The 20,562-nt window shown below is 37.0% G+C and overlaps 1 protein-coding gene and 1 non-coding gene across 17 annotated transcripts in view; one reads left to right on the top strand and one right to left on the bottom strand.

Annotated features, from left to right (window-relative positions):
• Nucleotides 1-20,562, top strand: part of CSNK1G1 (casein kinase 1 gamma 1) — a 177,668-nt gene that overhangs the window by 80,910 nt on the left and 76,196 nt on the right. For all 16 annotated transcript variants that reach the window (XR_004677284.1, XR_004677283.1, XM_034993950.1 and 13 more), the window contains exon 3: nt 17,169-17,209. Coding sequence is in view for 14 of the 16 variants with exons in the window: in XM_034993950.1 (XP_034849841.1) it covers nt 17,169-17,209 (41 nt within the window). In the remaining 2 variants the exon portion in view is untranslated. The remainder of the gene's footprint in view (nt 1-17,168; nt 17,210-20,562) is intronic.
• On the bottom strand, nt 6,688-6,791 carry LOC118003765. The gene has a single exon (XR_004677403.1). It is a non-coding gene; the product is annotated as a U6 spliceosomal RNA (small nuclear RNA).

Here is a 20,562-nt window from a genome sequence, read left to right as displayed (position 1 = left end):
TTTGGTATCTGATGAAATACGCCAAAGTACATTAGCAGAGAAGGATGTTTTTGACAAAGGTAAATTGGCCAAGGGTAGCAACTTGTCCTCTGACACTGTCCTCCCTGGCTTCTAAAATAAGATACTTATTTCTGTGACTAAAGTAGGGTGTACATGACAACATCTCTGCATATTGTTCTTTCCTTACCTGAATTACTTATCTATCACTAATGAACTTAAATTAGAATTTGTAACTTCAGCTTTTACCAGCCAGTTCTATGTTTGGCAGTTGTGATCATTAACGGTTTACAGATGCATATTTTCTAAAGCCCTTGGTTTCATATTGTGTCCCACAAGGTCTTAGAGCCCTTAGTTCCCACTGTGAGAGAATGGGAAAGGAAGAATGAAGAGAAAGGACTCTCACCTATATACTGAGTTTTCAATAAGATTTTGTTCAAAAGATAGCAATCTGCTGAATTAAAAATTTTTAAAGATTGTATTTATTTATTTGAGAGAGAGTGTGTTTGTGATCAGTGGGGAGGGCCAGAGGGAGAGGGCGAAAGAGTCTGAAGCAGACTCTGCACTGAGTGCAGAGTCCCACATGGGGCTCGATCCCACGATGCCCAGATCATGACCTGAGCCAAAACCAAGAGTTGGACATTTAACCGACTGTGCCACCGAGGTACCCCTCTGCTGTGTTAAAAAGTTTTGAAAATCATTCATCTGAAAGAATATAGGCTTAAGATAAAATTTAAAAGTGTTTATTCTTTAGTTGAAAGTGAAGGCATTGTAAAACGAAATGTTACTTTTTTATTCATAGTTTCTTAGTAAATCTTACCATTTTGAACATACAGAACTAAGTCCGTATCACCCCAAAACTATGCCAGCCAATGAAACAGAAACAGATGTATTGTGCTTTTACAGCATTGTTAAGGTTCTCCTGTACATTTGCAAACTTGTAGGGTCTTTGGATGGAACATACTAAAACAAGTAGAACAAGAAGTCATGTCATCACTCTCTTTCCCAAGTGGTTAAAAGTAAGAGTCCTGGAGTCATATTGCTTTTCCAAGTCCCCCCCCCAACTCTTTTTAAGGTAAGAGTAATAATACCTACTTTACAGATTTGTTGTGGAGATATAATTCAGATCATGTATATAATCACATAATACAATGGTTCATACATAGTGAGCATTTATATACATAATACAAATATTGTTTAAACTTTTGTTTTAGTTTTTCCCATCCTTGTATGAAGACTTTCATATTTTTACTAAAAAGTAAAAAGAATAGGATGGTGATTATCCATAATATACTATTACCTAGATTTACCAGTTGTTAATATTTTGTCCCATATATTTTATATCTTTGGAGATGTGTGTGTACATTTGTGTGTGTGTGTGTGTGAGTGTGTGAATGTGTGTCTGTGCTTGCACCATTCAAAGTAAGTTGTAGATCTGACAAAATACTTTCCCCCTTCCGTAAGGGATGTTTAATGGCCCCACTTCACAGGTGTGTAACAGATTATATCCTTTGTTTTGCTTCCATAGTATGTTGTGGAGGGATTTAATTTAAAATTATGATTCCAGAAATAAGGCATTTTAATTTTCTTGAAAAAACTACAAGTAAGTATAAAATTCTTAGTAGTATCATAGTTTAAATTTCTTTTGGAATTACACCCTGTTAGTTCTAACTCAGCAGAGGTTGTTGAGGTTAAGCAGCTTTAACAGATCTTGAGGAAGAATTTTTTTTTTTGTCAGCATAATCCATCAAAAAATGGTAGGAGTCAAGCACTTCAGCCACATTCACTGACACACAGTCTGCATGCATCACATTAATATAGCAATTTTAGAAGTGTCGCAGATAGGATTCTTCAGGATTATGCATCTTGGCTAGTTTATCGGGAGAATTTAATGGTGAAGTTTCCAGGATTGCTAAAACCAATCTGGAGGGGTGCCTGGGTGGCTCAGTCGGTTAAGCGTCTGCCTTCGGCTCAGGTCATGATCCCGGGGTCCTGGGATTGAGCCCTGCATCAGGCTCCCTGCTCGGCCGGGAGCCTGCTTCTCCCTCTCCCTCTGCACCCCCCTGCTTGTGATCTGTGTGTGTGTATGTGTGTGTGAAATAAATAAATAAAGTTAAAAAAAAAAAACCAGTCTGGAATTGTGTGAGCAGGACTATGAAGCAAAGATGATTTTGGATTTGATTATGAGGAGAGTTCAGAATCAATATTTACGTGATGCCATCGTACATCCTAAGGAGAAAACTGTCTGAACTTAGACTTTTCCAAAAAAGCAAAGCTTTTATCAAAGGAAGTGGAGCTTACTGCCAATCATAGTGGACTCTCAAAGAACAGATCATACTAGATTAATCCGCTTTTTTCCTGAGTTGGGGTTACTAGGGCAAGAGAATGCTATAGATATATATTTTTTATAATCTAATTTTTAAATTTTTAATTTTTTAAGTAATCTCTACACCCAATGTGGGGCTCAAACTCACAACCCTGAGATGAAGAGTTGCACACTCTACCAACTGAGCCAGCCAGGCGCCCCTTTTATAATCTAATTTTAATGAAAACAATCATAGGGCATAGGTTGTAAAATCCTGATCTCTACAGGCAAGCATTTCAACTCTTTTAACAATGTCTTCTAGGGGCGCCTGGGTGGCTTAGATGGTTAAGCATCTGCCTTCGGCTCAGGTCATGATCCCGTGGTCCTGGGATCAAGCCCCGCATCGGGCTCCCTGCTCTGCGGGAAGCCTGCTTCTCCCTCTCCAGCTCTCCCTGCTTGTGTTCTCTCTCTGGCTGTCTCTCTCTCTGTCAAATAAATAAAATCTTAAAAAAAAAAAAACAAAAACCCAATGTCTTCTAGATAGCTCCTTTCTCCTAAGTGTTATTAAAGATAGTTTTTTATTTTTCTGGTATACACCATCCCAGTCATTCCCCACATTCTCCCAATATACTTAATGTTATACTTTTTGTTTAAACTATTTTTCTGCATTTATAGTGTTATGGTTGTGAAAATATTGTTCACAGCTGAGCTACGAGAGCACTATTACTATGTTTTCTTTCATGTACGTCCCCAAACCCCTTCCCTCAAAATTAAAAATTATTGATACTTGGGGCGCCTGGTGGCTCAGATGGTTAAGCGTCTGCCTTCGGCTCAGGTCATGATCCCAGAGTCCTGGGATTGAGCCCTGCATCGGGCTCCCTGCTCAGTGGGGAGCCTGCTTCTCCCTCTCCTTCTGCTGCTCCCCCTGCTTGTGCTCTCTCGCTCTCTCTGTTAAATAAATAAATAAAATCTTTTAAAAAAAAAATTACTGATACTTGATTTTTATTTATTTTTTATTTTTTTATTTTTATTTTTTTATTTTTTAAAGATTTTATTTATTTATTTGAGACAGAAAGAATGAGAGACAGAGAGCATGAGAGGGAGGAGGGTCAGAGGGAGAAGCAGACTCCCTGCCGAGCAGGGAGCCCGATGCGGGACTCGATCCCAGGACTCCAGGATCATGACCTGAGCCGAAGGCAGTCGCTTAACCAACTGAGCCACCCAGGCGCCCGATACTTGATTTTTAAAGAATTTTCTTAGTTATCCACATATCTTTCATTAATTTTTTTTTAAAGATTTTATTTATTTGACAGAGAGAGACACAGCGAGAGAGGGAACACAAGCAGGGGGAGTGGGAGAGGGAGAAGCAGGCTAGTTTATTTTACCTTGACCAAGGCATTTAGTCTCTAATCTCTTTCATCTTTAAAATGATGAAGATTGGACTAGGCAATGCCAAGGGTCCTTACAGGTCTAAAACTTAAGTAACTCTTGCTTTTGTTGGTCTGGACTTTATATAGCATTAGTGATGACAACAATCCACTAACAAATGCTCTTTGTTGATGGTGGTTAAAACCACCAATGATGGTAGTCATTGGCGTTTAAGTACGATTACCTATTACTAGGAAAAGAAATATAAAGTATAAAATGATAGCCAAAAATCTTTTCTTTAAGTAGCATTATTTAGTTTCTATAGTGGACCATTCCCAACTTTAATCTTCAGTGATTTTTCTGGGAGGTGAAGAGGGAAAGCATTGGCTAATTAATTAATTATTATTTTTATTTATTCTTAATTTTGCAAAACAGGTATTTTGGAATTTAGAGTAAAATCAAAGTGGAGGAGGACATTATAAACATTGTACCTTATTCTGTCCTGAGCTTTTTATTTGAATAAGGTACAGTAGGGGAGGTGAGGCTAGAGATGTCAGCAGTCCATTCTTGACTAGGTGTGGGCCATGGTGGAGAGTTTGCACTTTATTCTGTAGGTAGCAAAAAAACCTGGAAAGGCATTACATGTTATCTTTTCCCCTTGCTGGAGAGCATAAATTAATAAGAAATGTCTGATCTCATTCCCCCTTCCCACAAAAAAGTATAATTTTTTAAAAAATTGAAAGATATTTAATTTTTTATATATTTTTAAAAGATTTTATTCATTTATTTATTTGAGAGAGAGAGAGAGCACAAATGGGGGGAGGGAGAGGGACAAGCACATTCTGCGCTGAGCACGGAGCCCAGTGCAGGGCTTGATCCATGACACTGAGATCATGACCTGAGCAAAATAAAAAATCGGACACTTAACCAACGGAGCCATCCAGGCACCCCAAATTTTTTTATATTGTTAAAAAACACAAAACAGTCTTTTTTTATCCAATGGTACTGGTATGTAAAGAATAATAGTGGGAGTTTCTCAAGTTTGGATGGTTTTGCTTCAACAGTAAATGCTTTGTGATTTTAAGTAATTCTGTGTTCCTATGATTAAAGGACTCTTCTAGGTAGTTTAGAATGTTTCTGCCATGAGACTAAAAGTTAACATGTCTTTTTGAGGTTGTAATGCTACTTTTTCTATTTATCTTTATTTTATAAACTATTTCAGAGATTCATTAATCTAAATAATTTTTAAAAATCTAAATAATAATTAGATGGTTTGGATTTGAACATCCAGAAATTCCAATTCATGAAGGTAGTTTTGTATTGTTTTTGTTTGTTTTGGTGGACAGAATTGTAACATCACAGAAAATTAGAGCAAAGTCTTTGTTCTGTCATGTGTATATGTATGTACATATATGTATATAGTCACATATACATATATATGTACTTTGTTTAAGCAAAGTTGGATATGCTTTGGGATTCTGCTTTTTATTTACTAAAATGGTAATGTGATTTTCATGATTATAAGTTTAATGGCTATATTCTTTTTCATCAACTGAATTACCACAACTGTTACCATATAATTGGGCTTCTGGTTACTTGTAGATTTTAGTATTATAGTAAATAGCACAAACATTTTCATAAAGATAGATTATTATCAGAAATATAACATCCTCTATAGCTTAGTGGATAAAATTAGTTTTGTTTTATATATGTTGGGCAGGAAATTTATACATCAATGATAGAAGTACAGTTTTCTACAGATACTCTAAAATATCTATATTTTCAGAATATTCAATTATTTTTTTCACAAAAATTTATGTAGAGTATATTAAGGTAAATTAGAACTATAAATTACATTGGCTGAAATTTTTAGCTATGTTATAGTAAAGCTGCATATGCTATCATTTTTCTTAACAAGTTCTAGCTCTCTGGAACAAAGCTGAAGACTAGCAAACAAACCAAAAGAACAATAAAAATTTTAAAATGTCTTAGCAGCCAAAATAGGTATCTTAGGATCTATGTACCCTAAAATATCTGTATTTTAGAACTACAGTCTTTTCCTTAAAGCTTCTGTCTTCATATTTATATGCATTTCTTTTTTTTTTTTTTTTTAAGATTCCATTTATTTATTCATGAGAGATAGGGAGAGAGAGGCAGAGGCAGAGGGAGAAGCAGGCTCCCCGCTAAGCAGGGAGCCCGACATGGGACTCGATCCCAGGACCACGGGATCATGACCTGAGCCGAAAGCAGACACTTAACCATCTGAGCCACCCAGGTGCCCCTTTATATGCATTTCTAACAAGCTTATTTTCTTAGTCTCCTGTAGAGTAGGAACACAAGAAGAGGTACATATATCAGGAAGTAATCACTAGCTGACTGATAGCAAGGGAGGGGACAGAGTATACAAAACAGAGCAGTCTAGGCAGAATAACCTTATGTACTTCATTAACCTTTAAGGGTGTCACTCTAGTGACGTAATATAACTCTTATTTATCTTGACCAGATTCATAAAAAAAAAAAATCAGATATTCTGTCTTTAAAAAAATTTTTTAGGGGCGCCTTGGTGGCTCAGTTGGTTAAGCATCTGACTCTTGGTTTTGGCTCAGGTCATAATTTCATAGGTTGTGAGATCGAGCCCCATTTTGGGCTCTGTGCTCACTGGGGAGTCTGCTTGAGAATCTGTCTCCTCCCTCTGCCTCTCTCCCCCCTTATGTACTTTCTCTCTCTAAGATAAATCTTAAAAAATTATTTTAATTGAGGTATAATTGGCATATAACATTAGTTTCAGGTGTACAACATAATGATTTGATATTTTTGTATATACTGCAGAATGATCATCACAGTAAGTCCAGTTAACATCTCTCATCCTACATAGTTACAAATTTTTTTTTCCTATGATGAGAACTTTTAAGATTTACTTTCTGAACAACTTATAAATATGCAATACAGTATTATTTACTGTAGTCACCATGCTATACATTACATTCCTGTTACTTCTTTTATAATTGGAAATTTGTAAAAATATGGAGCACTTCACAGATTTGTATGTCATCCTTACAGAGGAATTATGCTAATCTATGTATTGTTCCCATTCTGGTATATGTGCTGCCAAAATGAGCACCAAATACTCTTTATGAAGCCTGAAACTTCAAAAACATTTTCATTTTAAGTGATTTTACTTTTTAACTTTTATTGAAGGAGTGTCACTAATCTGGAAAATTCATTTATATAAGAGTTCCCTAGTTAGAGTTTAAGGGATACTAACACTTTTTTTTTTTTAAGATTTTATTTATTTATTTGCCAGAGAGAGATACAGAGAGAGAGGGAACACAAGCAGTGGGAGTGGGAGAGGGAGAAGCAGGCTTCCCGTGGAGCACGGAGCGCAATGCGGGGCTCGATTCCAGGACCATGGTCATGACCTGAGCCAAAGGCAGACGCTTAACAACTGAGCCACCCAGGTGCCCCGATACTAATACCTTTTTTTATAAAAGATTTTATTTGTTTATTAGAGAGAGTGTGTGATCAGGGGGAAGGTCAGAAGGCGAGGGAGAGGCAGAATCTCAAGCAGACTCCTCACTGAGTGTGGAGCCTGATGTGGGGCCGGATCTCTTGACCCTGAGATCATGACCTGAGCTGAAATCAAGAGTCAGACACTTAACCAACTGAGCCACCCAGGCACCCCCAATACTTCTCTAATTAAAAGAAATAATATGCTTCTAGGAATGGGTCATGAGAGAAGAGGTCCAAATTATTATTAAAAATATCCATGTTTAATCTGAAAATGAAGTTAAGAAAACAGTTCTCTTTACAGTACTATCAAAAGAATAAATTTAACAAAATGAGTATAGAATTTATACTCTGAAAACTATAAAATGTTGAAAGAAATTAAAGAAGCCCAAAATACATGGAACGACATTCATATTCAGGGATCAAACTTAATATTCTTAAGATGGTAGTACTCCCCAAATTGATCTCCAGTTCAACACAATTCCAGTCAGAATTCTAGCGGCTTTTTTGTAGAAATTGACAGGCTAATCCTGAAATTCATATGGAGTTGCAAGGTATGCAGAAGAGCCAAAGCGGTATTGAAAAACAAGAACAAAGTTAAATGACTCACATTTTTTTTATTTCAAAACTTAATACAAAGCAATAGTGATCTAATGCCAGTGGTACTGGCATTAGAATAGATGTAATAGGTCAATGGAACAGAATTGAGAATCAGATATGAATCTGGGGGTCCATTGCTTTTCAACCAGTATGCCAAGACCATTCGATGGGGGAAAGTATAATTTTTTCAACAAGCAGGGGGAGCAGCAGAGGGAGAGAGAAGCAGGCTCTCCGCTGAGCAGGGACCCCGATGCAGAGCTCGATCCCAGGACCCTGGGATCACGACCCAAGCTGAAGGCAGACACTTAACTGACTGAGCCACCCACGTGCCCCTATACCACATCTTTATCTATTCATCAATGGACACTTGGGCTGTTTACATAATTTGACTATTGTTGATAATGCTGTATAAACATCAGGGCACGTGTATCTCTTTGAATTAGTATTTTTGGATAAGTAGCTAGTGGTGTGAGTGCTGGATCCTAGCGTAGTTTTATTTTTAACTTTTTGAAGAAACTCCAGGGAAAACTCTCTTTTCCAGGGTGGCTGCACCAGTTTGCATTCCCACCAACGGTGCAAAAGGGTTCTCCTTCACATCATTGACAACACCTGTTGTTTCCTGTGTTAATTGATTTTAGCCTTTCTGACAGGTGTGAGGTTGTATCTCATCATAGTTTTGATTTGTAGTTCCCTGATTATGAGTGATGTGGAGCATCTTTTCATGTATTGTTTGGCCATCTGGATGTCTTCTTTGGAGAAATGTCCATTTCTTCTGCCCATTTTTTAATTGGATTATTCATTTTTTGGGTGTTGAGATTGAGAAGTTCTTTATATAGATTTTGGATGCTACCCCTTTATCAGATATGCTATTTCTTCTTCTCCCATTCCATAGGCTGCCTTTTAGTGTTGTTGTTTCCTTCACTGTGCAGAAGCAATTTACTTTGATGAAGCCCTAATAGTTTATTTTTGCTTTTGTTTCTCTTGCCTCTAGAGACATCTAGAAAGAAGTTGCTATGGCTGATGTCAAAGAGGTTATTGCCTGTGTTCTCTAGGATTTTTATGGTTTCAAGTCTCACATTAAGTCTTTAATCCATTTTGAATTGATTTTTGTGTATGGTGTAAGAAAGTGGTCCAGTTTCATTCTTTTGCATGTTGCTGTCTGAATTTCCCAACACCATTTGTTGAAGAGACTGTGTTTTTCCCATTGGATATTCTCCCTGGCTTTGTCAAAGATTAATTGACTATATAGTTGTGGTTTCATTTCTGGGTTCTCTATTCTGTTTCTTTGATCTATGTGTCTATTTTTGCCTTGGTACCATACTGTTTTGATTACTACAGCTTTGTAATATAATCTGAAGTCTGGAATTGTGATGCCTCCAGCTTTCCTTTTCTTTCTTTTTTTTTTTTTTTTTTTTTGATTTGGCTATTTGTGATCTTTTGTGGTTCCATATAAATTTTAGGATTGTTTGTTCTAGCTCTGTGAAAAATGCTGTTGGTATTTTGATAGGGATTTCCTTAAAGGTGTAGATTGCTTTGAGTAGTATAGACATTTTGACAATATTTGTTCTTCCAATCCGTGAGCATGGAACTTTTTTCCATTTCTTTGAGTTATCTTCAGTTTCTTTCATCTGTGTCTTACAGTTTTCAGAGTACAGGTCTTTCACCTCTTTGGTTAGGTTTATTTCTAAAGGTATCTTGTTGTTTTGGTTGAATTCATGACCCCAAGATCAAGACTCACATGCTCCACCACTTGAGCGAGCCAGGTGTCTCTGGAAGGTTTTTATTGATGGCTTTTATTTTTTTGACTATGACCCACACTAAAAAAATAAATTATATTGTGATCCAGTGCTACACAATTTAATACGTATGTATATCTGCAGCAAACATTTCATGAAATAATACCCTTGCCAAGTGTGGTGTACTGTATTTTTTTATTTTACACTGTTTTCCTTTAAAGAACATGTTGGTCATGACCTCCTGTATTTATTTCACACTCCACTAATGGATCATGTCCTGCAGTTGAGAAAACATTTTAATATTGTCTAAAATAGACATCTTTAAATAAAATAGACATGTTTTGCATATTAATAGTAAACATGCTCTATGTTGTCACAAGTGTTAAGCAAGATGTAATAAGTTTTTTTTATAATATACTACTGATATTGATAAGTAAGTCCTTCAAAAAATTTAGCACACGGAGAAATTGTATTCTTTTTTTTTTTTTTTTAAGATTTTATTTATTTATTTGACACAGACACAGCGAGAGAGGGAACACAAGCAAAGGGAGTGGGAGAGAGAGAAGCAGGCTTCCTGCGGAGCAGGGAGCCCGATGCGGGGCTCGATCCCAGGACCCTGGGCCCATGACCTGAGCCGAAGGCAGACGCTTAATGACTGAACCACCCAGGAGCCCCGAGAAGTCTTTTTCTTGCTGTTAACTGCTAACCATTTGGGAAAAAGTGAAAAAGACTTGTGGCTTTTTTCTTTCAAGTTATGGTGCCATTTTGTTATCTTCTTACCCCTAATCATACTGCCTGCTTAAAAAGATGTTCTCTGGGTGGTGGAGGCATTAGGCCAGTCTGTCCTCTTTCCCCTAAATAGGCATGGTAACCAATCTGAGTTACATAAAAGTGGTTTCTTGTTTTAACACAAAGTACCTCAAGTTCATTTGGCTGGATTTTTTTTTTAACAAGTGCTAGGTAGTAATTTATAAATGTACTACTTTCACTTTACGGCAAGAAAATGTGACAGCTGGAGATCCAACTAAACTGAGAACCTGAGGCTGTAGGTTCCTTTATCAGTGTGACTCTGAGAACTGAGACCTGCTGGTTCTTTGAAATAATGCTGTGTCTGATGAGGCTTACGGTAAATGTTGTCTCTGTAGGTGACTTACTGCAATAGGAAGTCTTCATGCAGTGGGTTTTATGGGCAGCCTCCCATCCAGGGCTGCTGCTTCAAAAGGGCTGAGTTTAGATGTAGAGCTCCAGAAACTTCTATGTAATGCAGTTTCGTTTCCATTAACAGTAAAAGAACTCATAGCCAGGAAGTGAGCGTGGGAAGCATTGTGGATTTTGTGCAACAGATACTAAAAGCTTTGAGTGCTTGGGATTATGCCATCTCATCGGTGGTATTTTGCTGTCCATTAAACTGCCTGCCTTTCTCAGTTATTGGTATGTTTTAAATATATATACTTAATAAATACATTTCAGCTGAAGTAGTCATTCATTTTAAACGGGAAGGATTTTAACCCTCTATTTTTGTAATTCTTCCAGAGCAAAATTTTTGAGTAAGTATATCACTGAGGAGGATAGTGGCTGCGTGATTGTCTAGCTTTCCACATGGCTGCATTTTGTGTTGGTCTGTTCAGTCTTAATGATGCCCTCTGGCAGAGGAATTCATTTGAGTGATGCATAGCTCAAGAGAATTATCCATTGCCTCTTAGGAATAAGGATAATTGCTTTGTAAGAGGGTGACATGTGTTCAGTTCTCTTGGTGCCCCCAGAGAAAGTAAGCAAACACAAGCCAGCATTTTGTGATGTAACAGCCATCACATTTCTTGTTAACATAGGCTGTCTCATTCATTATGTTTCTGTGATTATATTTTTTTATGTAGGTATGAAAGTTGAAGCTGAGAGACATTTTGTAATTGTCTTTTACTTTAGGTTTAGTGGGAACTTGGAAGGAGGCATCATCATGGTAGAGTGTAAGAGTGCTTCCTCTCGGGGCGCCTGGGTGGCTCAGTTGGTTAAGCGACTGCCTTCAGCTCAGGTCATGATCCCAGGGTCCTGGGATCGAGTCCCGCATCAGGCTCCCTGCTCTGCAGGGAGCCTGCTTCTCCCTCTCCCACTCCCCCTGCTTGTGTTCCCTCTCTCGCTGTGTCTCTCTCTGTCAAATAAATAAATAAAATCTTAAAAAAAAAAAAAAAAAAAAGAGTGCTTCCTCTCTTGGTTCTCTTTCTGTTGTCCACTAGTGGAGACATCATTTTTGACCCTTCTCTTCTTATCCCTCATCTTTTCATATAATCCAAAGGTTACTAGTTTTTTTCTTTGAAATACCTTGATTATAAATCGTATTTTTTAAGTCGTTTTTTGCCAGGAAATATTGGTTCATACCCTGCAATAATAAAAGAGGAAGATAAAAATTAGGTTTATCTAGCACCTTGCAGTTTACAAAGTACTTTCACATATTCTAACTCATGTAATGCTCATAATCACACTGTGTGTGGTAGATGTTATTTTTTAAATGTTTTGCTATCAAAGCTTCCCCTTCATCTTCTTTCTAGGTATTCTCCTCTCTTTTATTTTCTACTTTGGGGCCAGATTAATAATTAGTATTTCACCCTTACGCTTTTTCTCTTAGCACAAGACCTTTGTTGGTTTCACAGCAAGCTGAATAAGGAAGTCAAACCTCCTGATTTGCATTTAGGATTATCCATATCTGATTGTAAACTAGGCTTCTTTTTTTATTATCCTAGAACTTTCTCAGAAGAACCTTCTCTGTATGTTAATTTGGTTCACTGCAGTTAGTATCTGTTACCTATTAAATATCAAATACTATGTTTGTTGCTTAGGGATAAGAAGATGAGTTGAACATTCTTTTTGACCTTTAAAGTCATAAAACTGCAAAGAACAACAAAAAAAAAAAGTGGGAGAGAAGAGGAAAACAGGTGAGAAATGTTAATAAAATTTTGGAAGCTAGAAAGCCGATAGTTCAGTGGCAACTGACTTAGTTCAGAGAAAGCTGATGATTGAAAGGTTAGGCCAGTTTGTAATATAAAATACACCAGTTAAGCTCAAGAATTGGAGACACTAGGAACTCAGAAAGTAAGGAACTTAGTGGCAAGTCTATATATGAAGCAGTTGGATGGCTAAATCACCTCTCTCCCTGGCATCACCTGGTTCACAAGAGATGGAGGGTTCACACTGTAGAAAGTGAAATACATTGTGAAAACTGGGCTGCCCAGCTGAACATAGGGAAAATGTGAAAAAGCTTCCTGATTGGTGAGAACCTCCCCCCCTCCGGACTCTGGAAGAAGCACATCTATAAGTGCCTGGGATTCCCTTAAACTCTTGCATTTTTTTTTCTTCAAATGAAATCTGTGCAATTTCTGTAATAACTTTTGCTTAACTATAAAAAAGATTTTCCCCAAATCTTCAAAGAAAAGTGAAGATCTAGGAAAAGTGTGTCTTAGTTGTGTAGCTTATGCCCTGACATAATCTCCACATATGCGTGGTTGTGAATACCTTAGAGTAAGAAGCTGGCGTTCAGGGTTATTCACCTGTCCCTATTGGATCTTTCTGGCTTTACTTCTCACCATTTCTCTCCATATACTTTGTGTTCCATTCATATTGATCTACCCACAGTATATCAGATTCTGCACATTTTCTATCATGTTTTCACTTCACTATTCAAATTAGTATTTTATTATATATGATGAAATACCCTTTATTGTCTCCTCTCTTTGCCCTTCAAGGCTTACCTCAAATGCCACTTGTGGCCAAATGCTTTACCCTCCCTCATCCAAGCTCCTGTATTAACCTGTTCATATTTCTCTTTTAACTCATCACATTATGTGATTAATAATTGAGCCTGTGCAAGGCCCTGTGTGAGGAGCTAGAATACAGTCTCTGCAGGGTGAGAACTGAGTGTTAGATGTCTGATATTGCATAGGCTGGGTATTAAATGTTCAAATGCTTTCCGCTACCTTTGGTCTCTTATTTTTCTTTCCTTCTTTTTAAAAAAGATTTATTTATTTTAGAGAGAGAGAGAGAGAGCACAGAGGGGAGGGGCAGAAGGAGCAGACTCTGCGCTAAGCACAGAGCCCGTTGCAGGGCTCGATCTCACAACCCTGAGATCACCATCTGAACTGAAACCAAGAGTCAGAGGCTTAACCAGCTGTTTTGCCCAGGCACCCCTGGTCTCTTATTTTTCTAGTTCATCATTTATGCTTCCTCACAAATGGTTATTCAAAATCACAGATCTGATCATGTCACTACCCTATAAAAACTTTTTGTTTTAAACTTCAAGATGGCATTGAGGATTTTTCTTATGTGGCCCTAGCCTTACTTTTCTAGTCTCTTTTGCTACCCTAACCACTCTTTGCCTATTCCTGCTCCATCCTGATCCTCATGATGCAACTTACAGTTCATCTACTCCCAGACCACCTATCATTGTTAGACTATACCATATACTTTGTCGATTTTTTTGTTTTTTCAGTTCCTTTGCCTTGGGATGCCTTTTCCCCTTCTTCATCTATTAAAATTCAACTCATTTTTTAAGACGCTAACCAGGAAGTAGATGGGGGGAAGAAAGAAAGAAAAGAACTTCTTCCCTGAGAATTGCCTTCTCTTTTTTCACAGTCCATTAAACTGCCTTTCTCAGTTATTGGTATGTTTTAAATATATATACTTAATAAATACACAGATCAGAATCTAGGTTTATTACTCTTACACTTACACCACCACTTTATTTTACTTAAATGTTGTATCTGTTGACGATCTGTTACGTTAAGCATGTACTTCAAAGGTTAAGTTAATTCTTTGACAGTAAAGGCATGTTATACTTTAAATGAGTAAGGGGTGAATTTTGGTGTCTCTACCCCCTGTAGGAATTCTTACTGTTAAAAAAACTGGCTGGGCAGGGGGTGGGCGGGTTGTGTCTAATTCATAAAGACTCCTAAACATGTTTACAATTTTAAACTTGACTATTTTCCTCTAAGTGATACTAAGTTCTTAGGGTCAGCCTTGTGCCAAAATTGGTTTTGGGTCACAATAATAGTGCTTACACTGTGCCAGGAAGGGCTGTCCTGAAAAATCTTACGCAGTATTGTATCTGGTGTGGGTTAAGTCTGTAGCCAAGTTGGAGGTTTTTGTTTTTTTTTTTAAAGATTATTTATTTGAGAGCGAGCATGCGCAAGCATGAGCAGGGGGAGGAGCAGAGGGAAAGGAAGAAGCAGACTCTGTACTGAGCATAGAGCCCAACATGGGCTCAATCCCAGGACCCTGGGATCATGACCTGAGCTGAAGGCAGAGTCTTAACACACTGAGCCACCCAGGTGCCGCCCCTGTTTTTGGAGAAAATAAAATTTAATTTTATACATGCAAGGAATCCACACAAATATGAGATGCCCTGCCAAATTGGAGTTTTAATCTGCCTCTGTTGTCTGTTTCTACTTCAACTATCCTCTCCAAGTTATTAGTATCTTTCACACAATCTCATCAAATATATTTTAAAAAATATATTTTTAAAAAACCTCTCAGTTTTTGGTGAGAGGATTAATCAGAAACAAATTAACTTTTAGAAGCTTAATGCAGTTAAATATAGAGGAAAAATACCTGTTTTCTACTTCTTTAAAAAAGTTGTTCATCTTAAAATGGTTTCTTAGGTATTTCTCTGGCAATCTGTGAGTCCTCTTTATTATGTTATTTGCAGACAAAAGTTCCTAAATTAGTGTACTCTTTGACACATAAAGGTGCTTGGCAACCTGATAGCAGTATTAAAAATATAATAGTATGGTTTGCAAAGGGCCATCTGTTGTCTAGATCCTGGTTAAAATAGGAACTTATATTGCAAGCAGCATGTTGTTCATTATAAAAACAAACTATAGTATATAAAAATCAGAAAATACTAAGAAACAGTCATTTTAATACCTTAATAGACATCTTTCTATGTCCTTTTCCGTGCATATATATTCAACTATGTACATATATGTGTGTGTATGTATAAATACAACATTTATTTCTATGTATTATTATTATTTTTAAAGATTTTATTTATTTATTTGACAGAGAGACACAGCGAGAGAGGGAACACAAGCAGGGGGAGTGGGGGAAGGAGAAGCAGGCTTCCCACCAAGCAGGGAGCCCAATACGGGGCTTGATCCCAGGACCCTGGAACCATGACCCGAGCCAAAGGCAGATGGCCAATGGCCAACGACTAACCCAGGCGCCCCTCTATGTATTATTTTAAAAATAATTATACGGGAGCCTGGGTGGCTCAGTCGTTAAGCGTCTGCCTTCGGCTCAGGTCTTGATTTCAGGGTCCTGGGATTGAGCTCCACATCGGGCTCCTTGCTCAGCGGGAGGCCTGCTTCTCCCTCTCCCGCTCGCCCTGCTTGTGTTCCTGCTCTTGCTGTGTGTCTCTTTGTCAAATTAAAAAAAAAAAAGTCTTAAAAAAAAAAGTAATTATACTATATGTGCCAGTTACTTTTCATCAGTCAGGTTTGGGGTGTCTTTGAGATGTGCAGAACTTGGTCTTAAGCACCGTAGGACATTGAGAGAACAGTTAGATAAAATTCCTACCCTCAAGATATTTATAATCTAGGGCACCTGGGTGGCTCAGTTGTTAAGCGTCTGCCTTCGGCTCAGGTCATAATCCCAGGGTCCTGGGATCAAGTCCCACATCGGGCTCCCTGCTCGGCAGGAAGCCTGCTTCTCCCTCTCCCACTCCCCTTGCTTGTGTTCCTGCTCTCGCTATCTCTCTGTCAAATAAATAAATAAAGTCTTTAAAAAAAATATTTATAATCTAGTTGATTAAGATAGGACGGATATATAAGAAGTAATGTGAAGTCCAATGCCATAACTAAACACTCAGGAGGAATTAGAATTAGCCTTCAAGAATCAGTAGAGATGGGCAGGTGAGGGTACCCAGCATGGGGTGTGGGCTTACCAAGTGGTTAATTGCTGCTTTCATCCTCGTCCTCACTCCAGGCACTTACTTTAGATGTCTAGGAGAATATTGATTCCATTTATACAGGTAGAGAAGTTGAGAGGAAAAAATCGTTAATGTTGCAGGAAGAACTTTGAGACGTCTAAGTGTTGTCCAGGTGAAGAGCTGTTTTCTCATAAAGAGCTAGAGTTCTGGTGAAGAATCACAACAGCTTTGGGAATCATCTACTTAGATGAGTCTTCCAAAAGGACGATAGGGCAGTAATTGGTTTTATTTCACACTATCCTTTTTGCCAAGTTGACACTAAATACCGTGACAAATAATATATAATCCCCATTTGTTAGTGAGTTTAAAAAATTGAGGGTTTGTGTTTGTTGTGCCAAGAGTTAAAATTTGTGTCTTTGACATTCTGGCATTTCTTGGTTTGCTTCATAGTTTAATAGTTGGGAAATAATAAATAACAAAATGCGTGTGAGAGAGAAGAGAGATTTGTTTTCTTTTTTTAAGTTCTCACGTCTAACTTAAATTTCCAAATTCTCAAGTGGTTTCTATTCTTGTCTTACTGGGTCTCATTATCTCTGTTTAGCTTTTCACTTATAAATCATGTTTCATATATGTGAATAGCGTTGGGAATGTGACCTTTCTCATGACCCTGTAAGCTAAGATTTTGCTTTGCATTTCCCAAAATAAATGTCACTAAAACATATACATTCTGCTTTTCCCCTAGGTAAAAATCTCTACACCAATGAATATGTAGCTATCAAACTGGTGAGTAGAATTTATATTTGTGGTAATTATGTTTTGGTGCTCTCATCCCTCACATATCTTTTTACAAGAAATAGTTGTAAGCATTCATAAAAATACTAATTTTTTTTTCCCTTTGCATATGATCCCACATAGTCACTTTCCTTCAACCATATATGTAGTGTTACAGTGATGAATCATTGTACACTGTGTAATGCTATATAGTTAGATGATGCTAACTATAGTTTCAGCAACAATGAATCAAAAAATAGTTATTAAAAAATAACTGGAAGAAAAACAATTGCTAGAAGACTTGTAACTTCTGTGAAGTTTGTACCTTTCACAGTGCTATTTTAAAAGATAAAACCATTGGAAATTTTATCATTTTCTTTTGCTTGACTATAATCCATTTTTTAAATGTAAGGTATTAATATACTTAGTAGTAGAGAACCAAATCTGATCATCAAATCATTGCCTTAAAGAGCTGTCAAATGTGAAACTCTTGTGGTCAGATTTGAAACAAGAAGTTGGCTTGGTTTTGTCAATACTAATCTTATGAATAACTGACATGGTCATTAAAGATAGCATCCTGTTAAAAAAAATGTTATTTTTGAGGAAGAGTAATTTTAAAAGAAAATTTTGTATCTTATATTTGAGGTCAATACAAAATCATTTCTAGTCATATGAAATATGTCATATGACTAGTTTCTATGATACTGTGTAAATGTTTGTCTTCCTAGTAAGTCTCCCAGGATTTGCAGGCAGTTTGGGGTTTTATTAGTTGAAAGACAGAGGAGTTAATGATTGAAGGAAGTATTTTGTGATAATTGTGATAATGCTGTTCTTTTTTAATGAATTGCACTTACCACATCCACACCTGCTCTGTGTGTAGATTGAAGTTGTCAGTTTATAGAAAAGTCAGAGTTGTCTTGTGAAGACAACTATTAGACAGTTATCAGATTGGTTTCTCTACAAAGACATGGATAGGAAGCAGGGCTTAGAGCAGGCAGCTGCTAGGGAACCAAGTGTTTTGTTTGTTGACTTGGAACTCTTGTTGGAGAAATGGGAGCAGGAAGACAGGTAATGCATGTAACAATGCAGACCAAACATTTTCTCAGATTGAATATCAAAGGATTAACCGTATTTTTTATTTATAGGAATTTGGTTCTGTAAAAGTGTTCCCTAGTTCATCTGCTTTTTTACTTTTTCTGTTTTACTGCTTCAGTAAGTTGGACTAGTAACAGGAAGGAGTAGCTCCTGAAACACTTTAAAATACTGTCTCAATACTGTATCTTTGTTACTGTACTTTTGTTTATCAAGACTTCTCTTGAGGCTTTTTGTTAGGGACAATCTTTCCTATCTAGATTTCTTCTTCCAAGTTCATACTAGTTAACCTCGTTAGATAAGCTAATAACATATTGTTCACATGATGGATCTCTGCGTTTCACTTATAGTTTATTAAACTTTATTCTACTTTGTATGGCCAAGAGTGAAAGCTAAAAATAGACTTCATGTCATCCAGTATCTCAGGAGCTTGTCTTTCAAAGAAATCTTAAATAAAGGCTTGTCTGTGGGCCTCCTCTCTTGCTGTTGGGCTGTGTTCTCCATGGGAGTTAGGAGGGCAGTAATTGAGCTCTTTTCATTGTAACAGCAAAATTTGCCTTAAGCATTATAGTCCTACAAGGTAGCCGTCTGCTGTCAGTTTAGGATTTCAGACAAATGTGTGTTCCAGAATAACTGATTCTGGCAAATAGCCAGCCCTCTGTGGAAATGTGATCAGCATCTGGCACAGAAATATAAGGAAGCCCTGCTGGTACTGTTTTCCTTCTCCTTTGTTTGGATCTTCATTGTGGGCTTTTGTTTCTTAGATTTCTAGGAACCTTTTTAAAAAATCATATACAACATAAAATAGTTTAATGAGCCCTTCCTTTACCCCATCACCAAGATTTCTCAGGTTCTTTTTAACAGAAGTTTTCTAACAATTGTTAAAAAAAAAAAAAAAATCTGTCCATGCTGCTAATCTTGCTGTCTTCCACAAGACATAAACTCAGTGTTTATAATGTACTTTATTTATAGTGCTTCCAGAAGAGCGCCTTGAAGCTCTAATTGTCTGAGCAGGCTTCAACTATATGCTAAAGGGGTTGGCCTAAAGGGTGTAAGTCCTTTCATCTGTGATAAAAATCTCCTCATGTCTGAATATATGTGACCTCTGTGCCCACTTTCAGCCTTATAACTCTCAAGAGTTTTTGCTTTTTTCTTAATCTGCTAGCTTAGTTACCCAACATCAGATTGAGTATTTCCTATCAAGGTGTCCACTGTGAAGTTTTAGAGTATTATGTTTGAAGAAGGATCTGTGGCTTTTTCATTCATTGCTCCTTGTGGTTTGTCAGAATCCAAAGACTTTCTCCAGAAAAAAAACCTCCAGAAAGATAAATCTCTGGTTCCATATTAATTTGTTGTCCTGTTTCTGTTTGGATCCTTGTGAATTATTAGGGATTTTTCTGAAGGACAAATTCCATAATTGGCTGCTTTAATGGTGCTACAGTGGAAGATCTAAAGCCAAATGGAGACTCTCAAGAGTGATCCTTCTCTATTTAAAGACATAAATTAATAAAGAAGTGACTACAGTATAATTAATCTTATGTATTTTTTCTTTTGACTACAAGAATATTGAGAGGCTTGAAGTTCAACTCTGATGATTGCTGATTTTATAATCAAAGAAGGATATGAGTTCTTTCATGGAGCTCATTAAGGATGTGAACTAGTTCAGCCTGCCTGAATTGATTTAGATAAAATCTTCCTAGCAGCAAAGGGCTAGACTGGATAACTTCAAGGAAACTTCTGAATTCTGTGATTTCTGGATTCTATATCTTAAGAAAAATATAGAAAACAAGTGGGTTCACGGATTATCAAGGGAAACTGGAATCTCCTTCTTTTGAGCCTATCTTTATAAAAGGACAAGTAACCATTCACTGGAGAAAGGACAGCTTTTTACAGAAATGTTGTTAGGAAAACCAGATATCCATGTGCATTGAAGTTGAACCCTTACTTTACATCATACATAAAAAATTAACTCAAAATGGATCAAAGACCTAAATGTAAGAGCCAAAACTATAAATCTCTTAGAAGAAAACTTAGGGGAAAAGCTTCACGACATCGGATTTGGCAGTGATTTTTTAGATATGACACAAAAAGCGCAAGCAAGAAAAGAGATTAATTGGACTTCATAAAAATTAAAAACTTTTGTATATCAAAGGACTCTGAATACAGTGAAAAGACAACCCATGGAATGGAAGAGAAAATTTAAAAATCATGTATCTGATAAAGAATTGTATCTAGAATTTTCCATTTTAACCCATTTTTAAGTGTGCTGCTCT

Source organism: Mirounga leonina, unplaced genomic scaffold (genome assembly GCF_011800145.1).
Source record: "Mirounga leonina isolate KUSES-001 unplaced genomic scaffold, KU_Mleo_1.0 Mir_91, whole genome shotgun sequence".
Lineage (NCBI taxonomy): Eukaryota > Metazoa > Chordata > Mammalia > Carnivora > Phocidae > Mirounga > Mirounga leonina.
This window is presented reverse-complemented; position numbering and strand designations above follow the sequence as displayed.